Source organism: Trichosurus vulpecula, chromosome 1 (genome assembly GCF_011100635.1).
Source record: "Trichosurus vulpecula isolate mTriVul1 chromosome 1, mTriVul1.pri, whole genome shotgun sequence".
Taxonomy (NCBI): domain Eukaryota; kingdom Metazoa; phylum Chordata; class Mammalia; order Diprotodontia; family Phalangeridae; genus Trichosurus; species Trichosurus vulpecula.
Genome location: NC_050573.1, coordinates 253,294,373 through 253,304,145, shown reverse-complemented (window position 1 = coordinate 253,304,145; position 9,773 = coordinate 253,294,373). Strand labels below are relative to the sequence as shown.

The window sequence follows — 9,773 nt, the reverse complement described above, 5'->3', positions numbered from 1 at the left end:
GCTGGGAGGGTAATATTTGAATTATATCAAAGCATTAGGCAGTTTTTGTCTTTGTTGTTCAGTCATTTCAGTTGTGTCCAACTCTTTGTAAACCCACTTGGGGTTTTCTTGGCAGAGATACTGGAGTATTTCCTTCTCCAGCTCATTTTATGGATGAGAAACTCAGGCAAACAGGGTTAAGTTACTTGTTTAGGGTCACACAGCTAGTAAGTGAGACCAGATTTGAACTCAAAAAGATGAGTCTTTCTAACTTCAGAGTCAGCACTCTATCAACTGTGTCACCTAGCTGTCTTGTAAGGCAGTTTGCAATTCATTAAGCAGACACTTTACACTTCACCTTGGACATTGTCAGATCAAATGCCAGGCTTGGGTCAGACATCCTTCTGCATCTTCTCTGATGCAGAAATAGTCTCTTTGGACACCCAATTGCTGACTGGAACTCAGGAATTTCAGACCTTTCCAATCACCAGGTCCCAGCCAGTGCTTGACATATCCAGCTGGGGCAAAGAAGCAAAGTCAGGACAGAACAAATACACAAGAGTCAGAAGTGACCATGTGATCATAGATACATGGCAGCTGGATGGAAAAGAGGATGATCATCCCTTTCCCAACTTGATTCTCCCAATGCAACATTAAAGAGCCCTCAAGCTTCAAGGCTAGAATGGAAAAGAGAGTCAAGAAGGTTATTAGCTTGCTTTTTGTATATTTGATGAGGCATCATCTGTGCTGGCTCAGCAGGCATCTATCATTGCAAATTCCTCAGTGATTAATCATCCATGGCTGGATGCAATGCTTCCTCCAAGCTTCCATGTAGTCCCTAGAAACAAGAATACTTACTAAGCATGATACCTGGTGGAGGGTGGGGAAGACAAAGGGCTCCTGTTCTATGGAATTGATTAATGCTGGGGAGGTGACTAAAATAAATAGGAAGCAGAAGCATGGGGTATAAAAGTTGTCAGGAGTAGGAAAGAAGGAGTGCTAGGGAGGAAGAAAGAACATGACAGTTGTTCAGAGTGAAGTATCGTCCTCAATTCCTTAGTCTCTTTCACCACACATAGCCTATCTGTTGGTGACTGGTGATTGTGACATCTGTAGATTTTAGCTAGGACTTGATAGAAGCCAGGGAAAGCAGGATGGTAAGGTGAGGAGAGAGAATTCCAGGCATGGGAGAGACAGTAGAAATGCCCAGTGTGAGGAGATGGAGTGAAGAGTGCAAGGAACAGACAGGAACACACAGGATTGCAGAGGACATGGAGTGGGGTAAGGTATAAGAAGACTGGAAAGGCAGGAAGGGGTCAAGTTTGGAAGGTCTTTCAAAGCCAAACAGAGAATCGTATGTTTGATATTGAAGGTAATAGGGAGTCACTAGAATTTATTGAATTTGGTGACTTATATGTTCTAAAGCAGTGTTGTAAGAGACCTGAAGCAGGGAAATCCACCAGCAGGCATTTGCAAGAGACCATGTATGAGGTGATAAGAGTGTTACTCAGGTGCTAGCAGTGTCAGAGAGAAGAGGACATATATGAGAGATGTTAAAAAGGTAAAATTGAAAGGCCTTAGCAAGATATTGGATATAGGGGATTGGTCAGAAAGAATGAGGAGTTAAGAATGACCCCTAGGTTGCTAACTTGGATGGCTGGGAAGATAGTGATAACCTCAAATAGAAGAGGGAAATTAGGAAAAAGGAGGATTTGAGGGAGGAAATTAGGTCAGGTACCAGCATGTTGACCTTAAGATGTCTATGAGTCATTGGTTTTGAGATTTCTAATAGGTTGTTGGATATACAAGACTGGAAGTCAGGAGAGAGGTTAGGACTGGACAAATAGATAAGAGAATTATCAGCATAGAGGTGATCATTGAATCCATGTGAAATGATTAGATCACTGAGTAAAACAGAATAAATGGAGAAGAGAAAGCCGAGGACAGAACCCTGTGGGACACTCATGGTTAGTAGACATAGCCTGGATCAAGATCCAGTGAAGGTTACTGACAGGTCATATGTGAAGGTGCAGAACCAGGAATAGAAGTATCACAAAATCTAGAGAAAAGAGTGTATTAAACAAAAGAAGGTGGCAGCCAGAAGCTACACTGGAACAAGCACATCTTCCAGAGTTCAAATCTGGCCTCAGATATTTACTAGCTATGTGACCCTGGGAAAGTCACTTAATCGTGTTTGCCTCACTTTCTTCATCTGTAAACATGAGCTGGAGAAGAAAATGGCAAACCACTCCAGTATCTCTGCCAAGAAAAATTCAAAATGGGGTCACAAAAAGTTGGAAACAATTGACCAATAACAATAGGCAAAAGAAAAGACAGTAATTGTACCACAGGCTGCACAGAGACCAAGAAGGATGAAATTTGATAAAAGGCCTTTAGATTTGACAACAGAAGATTGCTAGTACTTTTGAAGAGACGAGTTTCATTTAAACAATGAGTTAACAAGTGAGTGTAGAGCATTAAGAAGGGTGAGAGGAAAGGAAAGAGGTACCTATTGTGAATGCTGTTCAAGTTTAGCCACAAAAGTGAGGAGAGATACGACAATAGTAGCAGACATAGATGGATCAATTTGTGTTTTTTTTTTCTTTTTTTAGAATGGAGGAAACATGTTTATGTTCATAGGCCAAAAGGAATCAGCAAGCAGATATTGAGAGACTGAAGATAGGTGAAAGAGTGGGGATGATAAAGGGAGAAATCTGCTGAAGGAGGCAGAATGAAAGAGGCCCACTGGTACATGTAGAGGGGTTTGCCTTGGCATGAAGAGCCACTTCTTTGTGTGAGAGAGGGGTGAGGGAGGAGATAGTGGCAGGAGGCATCTGAGTGATATTAGATGAAGAAGGGGGTCGAAGAGAGTTCTCTTAGCAATTTGAAAAAAGAGATGTCTCTCAAATTTTTAGTTAAATATGAGGCTAGGTTCTCAGCTGAGAGGGTTGGAGTGGGGTAACAATGGGAAGCTTGTGAATGGATGGAAAGGTTTGGAAGAGTCACTGTGGTGAGTGGGATAGTGAAATAATTAGTGAAGCTTTAAAGGACTGCTTTGCAGCAGTGAGAGTTCAATTTGAGACAATGTGACATAAACTTATAGTGGACCCAGTCAGCATGGCTTTGTGATTTTCTCCAGCTTCTGTCAGCTGCAAGTGTGTAGGAGCAAAGGCACAAGATAGTGGGAGTGATCCAAAGCTGAGGCTTTGCAAAGGCAAGTTATGTAGTAAGGTAAGGGAACAAGGGACTAAAGAGAAGAGGAAAGTGGAGAGCTGAACTGGGTTTCCAAGGGAAATAGGGAATAGAATAGGGAAGGGAAGAGTGCAGCTAGTGTAGGGATGATTACTCGGGAAAGAACTGAGAGGCTGATGGATGGAGGTAATGGTGAGAGTGTCATTCAACATCCTTTATAACCTGCCACTCCCTTTCTGATCTTTTTATGATTTATATCTTCCATCCCATGTATTCTGTGACCAGTGATACTGACTTCACTGTTCCTTGAACAAGACACTCTATATTACAACTCCAGGGATTTTCACTGCTGTCCTTCATGTCTGGAATTCTCTCTCTTTTCATGTTACCTTCCCAACTTTCCTAACTTCAAGTGTCAGCTAAAATCAAACCTCTTACGAAAACCTGTTCCTGCTCCCCCTTAATTCTAGTGACTTTCCTGTGCTGATTATCTCCAATTTGTCCCATATATCACTTGTTTGTATATAATGGTTATTATGCTGCCTCCCTCCTTAGACTGAGAGCAAGGATTGTCTTTTGCAATTCTTTGTATCCCTAGGGCTTAGCAGAGTGCCTGGCACATAGTAGGTGCTTAAAAAATATTTACTGATCGACTGATCACCATGAGCCATAAAACTTGACCCAAAGGGAGGGAATGCAGATAGTGAGTAATTGAGAGGTTTGGAGCTGACTGTCTATGAGTTTAAGCAAATCAAGGCCTGGGGAGCCTGGTGGGGGAACGTGGTCCTGAAGCCATTAGCCTGGAAATAGAAGACAAAGAAGTTTCGCCTCCCATACAACCCCACCACCAACTCCCACTACAACTTAGCAACCTGGACATGGCATCTGCCTCCCTGACCTCACTCAGGAACAATGGAGTGAAAGAATCTTGTGTACTAGATCAGGTTGACTCAGCTTAGTGATTAGGCACATGGTTGAGAAGAGGATACATAGAGAAAAGGAGAGAGGGATGAGGAAAGAGAAAGGGAAACAGAGAAGTATATAGAGCGAAAATAGAAAAGCGAGATACCAGAAGGAAGCAGAGAAGGAGAGAAGAGGGAGATGGCAGGGAGGAGAGGGGAAAAAAGGCTTAAGGAAAATGGCAGGAAAGGAGAGTGTGAAGAAGAGAGTGAAAGGTACCTCTCTTTGACTTCCCTCTACTGTCCTTTTCCCATCCCAGTCTGAGGCAAGTCCACAGTCTTCCTCACCTATCCCATGCCACCAAGCCTCCCACTGACCTTCTTGTGGTGATTCTTTCCATCCCTTTCACCCTTTTCCAGTTCCACATCAATTCTACCCCCACACCAAACTGAGAACCTGTCCCCTAGGCTCAACTTGGTCTTTCATCAGCTGCTTGTGACAATATTTACCTGTAATTAAGTCAAATGCAGTCCCCACCTGAAATTACTTTATTGTCTGCTCAGAAGACTCATGCGGTGCGATGACAAACATTCTAATGTAATTACTGACACAATCCTTAATGTTAGCAACAAAAATAGTATCCAGGAACTCTTGCCAAACGAAAGTGATTCCTTCTGATGAACATACCCTGTAAGGCAAAAGGGAATTATGAGCTGATGTTTAGGAGAAACAGTGCTGGGGCCATTTGTTTCTGGCCTTTTACAGTCCCTGGGCCCTGGGAACCCTATCCAACCCCTTTCCCTGGGCTCCAGTTATGTCTTATGCACTACATTCTATTTGAATTCATCCATACTTAGAAGGGTCCCAGTCCTCCATACTTTAGGCAAGTACATAGAAGGAAGTATGAGCGTTTGTGAGAGGACGGTGAGCTCAGGGCTCCACATGGACTAGGTTACACTTGAGGGTCAAGATTATATGAAGACCAGGAGATTTTGATCAGTTTTGCAAAGAGAGTAGGGAAAAATTCAGGGTCAGGGAACACTTACAAGGATACCTACACATGGACTGGGGGACTCAAGGAAGCAAAAACTATGCAGAGACTGGAACCCAATCTGAGTTTGGGGTAGTACATAGGCTGAGGGGTATACAGGTCTGAAATGTTCAGAGGTGGGGGTGGAGAGGCATATACAGACCAGGGCTACTCTGAGCTAGAAGGGGTCAGGACTGCACAACTACTTGTGGACCCTCAGGATCTGGGCTGCTTACGGACTGCCTAGCTAGAGCTTTATTATCATCCCATAACTCCATCACATTGCTATCGTACTTACCCCCTTCTTACCTATGCATCTATCAAGTACCCACAGGTAACAAAGGATCACTTCAACTTCAAATGCCAAAGTCACAGTCAGGATCCCATTGACCTCACACGGCCTGGAAAGTGACCTGATACAAGACACTGAAAGAAGTCCCTAGATGAAACAGTCTGCGAAGATGGCAGAGTACATCAGAAATTTCCAGGCTCACCGACAGAGAGACAGAACATCACCACAAAACGAAAGCAGAGCAACAAAAATAAAAGGGTAAAGCAGTTGCCTTCCTAAGACAACTTGAGAGGCCCTCAGGAAAGACAGGACCTCCAGAAGCTGAGATTTGGCCTGAGTGAAGTATAGACACCTCCAGGCCAACTCTGCTGAATCAACAAACAGAAGGTTCTTCCTTCAGGAAGCAGACTAGGCCTCAAGAAATTTCACCTCACTAAACTTTTATGTCACAAACTTTTATCTAACAAAAAGCTTGGGGATCAGATGGCTGGATGGGGAAAACTGAAAGATCCCTGCTATATATGGACATTGCCTAACACTGCAGAACAGACATGATCCTGGGCCAAGACTGTGGGCAAGGAGAAGCAAGCACATGCCAGTGAGTGAGGTATTGCAGATAGCAACAACATTTTGGGGATGTGACTGTGGCTTAGGGGAGGAGAGGAGTGCCTGAGGTTGAACCCCTGAACAGAATTCAGAAAATAACAGTAAGGAAGACCTTTGGTTGAGGGCATCATTACCCGGAAGTCAGGATTAAAACCTGATTACAATAATAAGCACTAAAAATGAACTAAAACAAAATAAAAATGAGTAAACAAAGGAAAAAGAGTCCCACTATAGATAGCTACTATGGTATAAAAGAAGATCTGGGTTCATATTCAGAGCAAGATAGTGAGGTTAAAAAAAAGCCACTCTACCCCAAAGAATTACATCAAATGGTCACAAGCCCCCAAAGAGTATGTGGACAAACTTAAAAAGACTTCAAAAATGAAATGAGAGGATGAGAAAAATTAGAAAAAAAAATACAAAAGCAATCCAAGAAAATTATAAAAAAAAAGAAAGTTAATCAATTGGAAAAAAAGGTCCAAAATCTTAAGGAAGAAAATAACTCCTTGAAAACTAGAATTGGACAAAGGGAATCAAATGACATTATAAGACACCAAGAAATACTAAAAAAGAAGAGAATTTGAAGCATCTCATTAGGAAAACAAATGATCTGGAGAATAGGTTGAGAAGATACAATATAAGAATTGCAGGACTAACAGAAAGTTATCAAAATAAAAATCTTGATACAATGTTACAAGAAATTCTTAAAGAAAATTGCCTGAAGTTCTAGAACAAGAAGGTAAAGTAGAAATAGAAAAAACATTTAACATTCACCACCTGAAAGATATTTCAGGAGAAAAAAATTAGCCAAGTTTCAAAACTCTTAGATTAAGGGGAAAACACTGCAAAGAACAAGAAAAAGTAATTTAAATTGTCTGGAGATACCATCAGGATTTCAAAAGATCTAGCAGTTTCTACACTAAAAGACCACAGAACATTGTATTTTTTTTTTATTTAAATTTATTTATTTAACATATTTGGTTTTCAGCACTAATTTTCACAACACTTTGAATTACAAATTTTCTCCCCATTTCTACCCTACCCCCCACTCCAAGATGGCATATATTCTGGTTGCCCTGTTCCCCAGTCAGCCCTCCCCTCTATCACCCCCCTCCCCTCTCATCCCCTTTTCCCTTCCTTTCTTGTAGGGCAAGATAAATTTCTACACCCCATTGCCTGTGTATTTTATTTTTTAGTTGCATGCAAAAACTTTTTTTTTGTTTGTTTTGGAACATCTGTTTTTAAAACTTTGAGTTGCAAATTCTCTCCCCTCTTCCCTTCCCACCCACCCTCCCTAAGAAGTCGAGCAATTCAAGCTAGGCCACACGTGTATCATTATGTATAACCCTTCCACAATACTCATGTTGTGAAAGGCTAACTACATTTTGCTCCTTCCCAACCCATTCCGCTTTATTGAATTTTCTCCCTTGACCCTGTCCCCTTTCCAAAGTGTTTGTTTTGATTACCTCCACCCCCATCTGCCTTCCCCTCCATCATCCCCCCCGCTTTTATTTTTATCTTCCTCCCTCTTCTTTCCTGTGGGGTAAGATACCCAACTGAGTATGTATGGTATTCCCTCCTCAGGCCAAATCTGATGAGAGCAAGATTCACTCATTCCTCCCTCACCTGCCCTCTCCCCTCCTCCCACAGAGCTGCTTCCTCTTGCCACCTTTACACGAGATAATCCACCCCATTCTCTCTCTCCCTATCTCCCTCTCTCAGTATGTTGCTCTCTCATCCCTTAATTTCATTTTATTTCTTTTAGATATCTTCCCTTCATCTTCAACTCACCCTGTGTCTACTCTCTCTTTTACATATATATATACACACATATATATATAAAAAAACACATATATATATATACATACATACACATACATACATATACACATAGATATATACATACATAAACATTCACTTATATATATACTTAAACATATATATATATATATGTATATATACATATTCCCTTCAACTACCCTAGTACTGAGGTCTCATGAATCATACACATCATCTTTCCATATAGGAATGTAAACAAAACAGTTCAACTTTAGTAAGTCCCTTGCAATTTCTGTTTCTTGATTACCTTTTCATGCTTCTCTTGATTCTTGTGTTTGAAAGTCAAATTCTCTATTCAGTTCTGGTCTTTTCACTGAGAAAGCTTGAAAGTCCTCTATTTTATTGAAAGTCCATATTTTGCCTTGGAACATGATACTCAGTTTTGCTGGGTAGGTGATTCTAGGTTTTAATCCTAGCTCCATTGACCACCGGAATATTGCATTCCAAGCCCTTCGATCTCTTAATGTAGAAGCTGCCAGATCTTGGGTTATTCTGATTGGGTTTCCACAATACTAAAATTGTTTCTTTCTGGCTGCTTGCAGTATTTTCTCCTTGATCTGGGAGCTCTGGAATTTGGCAACAATATTCCTAGGAGATTTCTTTTTGGGATCTATTTGAGGAGGCGATCGATGGATTCTTTCAATTTCTATTTTGCCCTGTGGCTCTAGAATATCAGGGCAGTTCTCCTTGATAATTTCTTGAAAGATGGTATCTAGGCTCTTTTTTTTGATCATGGCTTTCAGGTAGTCTGGATCTATTTTCCAGGTCAGTGGCTTTTCCAAGGAGATATTTCACATTGTCTTCCATTTTTTCATTCCTTTGGTTCTGTTTTATAATATCCTGATTTCTCATAAAGTCACTAGCTTCCACTTGCTCCAATCTAATTTTTAAAGTAGTATTTTCTTCAGTGGTCTTCTGGACCTCCTTTTCCATTTGGCTAATTCTGCCTTTCAAGGCATTCTTCTCCTCATTGGCTTTTTGGAGCTCTTTTGCCATTTGAGTTAGTCTGTTTTTTAAGTTGTTGTTTTCTTCAGTGTATTTTTCAGTATTTTTTTGGGTCTCCTTCAGCAAGTCATTGACTTGTTTTTCATGGTTTTCTCTCATCCTTCTCATTTCTGTTCCCAATTTTTCCTCTACTTCTCTAACTTGCTTTTCCAAATCCTTTTTGAGTTCTATGGCCTGGGGCCAGTTCATGTTTTTCTTGGAGGCTTTTGTTGTAGGCTCTATGACTTTGTTGTCCTCTTTAGGCTGTATGTTTTGGTCTTCTTTGTCAACAAAGAAAGAATCCAAAGTCTGAGACTGAATCTGGGTGTGCTTTCGCTGCCTGGCCATGATCCCAACCAACTAACTTGACCCTTGAGTTTTTCAGTGGGGTATGACTGCTTGTAGACTAACGAGTTCTATGTTCCACGTTTGGGGGGGAGGTGCCAGCTCTATCACACCAGCACTACTCCTTCCCCAAGAACCCCCAGCCCGGGCAGGGCTTAGATCTTCAGCACACCTTGCACTCCTGCTCTGATCTGCCACTTAATTCCTCCCACCAGGTGGGCCTGGGGCCAGAAGCAGCAGCAACTGTAGCTGCCCCACCTCCGCTGCCCCTGGGGCTGGAAGCCGAACCGCGAACTCCTTCCACTCCCGCAGCTTTTCCCACTAACCTTCTCCGCAGTCTTTGGTGTTTGTGGGTCGAGGGGTCTGGTAACTGCTGCGGCTCACATATTCAGGGCGCTAGGGCCCCATCTGCTGGACTCCAAGTTCGGTTGTTCCACACCGCTCAAGCTGGGCTCTGCTCCACTCTGTTCCCAGCTCCCAGCTCCGTGTGGGATAGACCTCACCCAGAGACCATCCAGGCTGTCCTGGGCTGGAGCCCTGCTTCCCTCTGCTGTTCTGTGGGTTCTGCCGTTCTAGAATTGGTTCAGAGTAATTTTTTATAGGTTT

General features: G+C 42.1%; 1 protein-coding gene across 2 annotated transcripts in view; it reads right to left on the bottom strand.

The window, feature by feature from the left end:
- Positions 1-223: 223 nt before the first annotated feature.
- LOC118830882 (myelin-oligodendrocyte glycoprotein-like) overlaps positions 224-9,773 on the bottom strand; it is a 30,478-nt gene continuing 20,928 nt past the window's right edge. The window contains exons 6-8 of one of the 2 annotated variants that reach the window (XM_036737956.1): positions 5,411-5,527; positions 4,581-4,759; positions 224-817 (exon numbers count right to left, since the gene is read on the bottom strand). In XM_036737956.1, coding sequence (XP_036593851.1) covers positions 4,620-4,759; positions 5,411-5,527 — 257 coding nt within the window. In that variant the 3' untranslated portion in view covers positions 224-817; positions 4,581-4,619. The remainder of the gene's footprint in view (positions 818-4,580; positions 4,760-5,410; positions 5,528-9,773) is intronic. The other variant, XM_036737962.1, reaches the window with a different exon arrangement.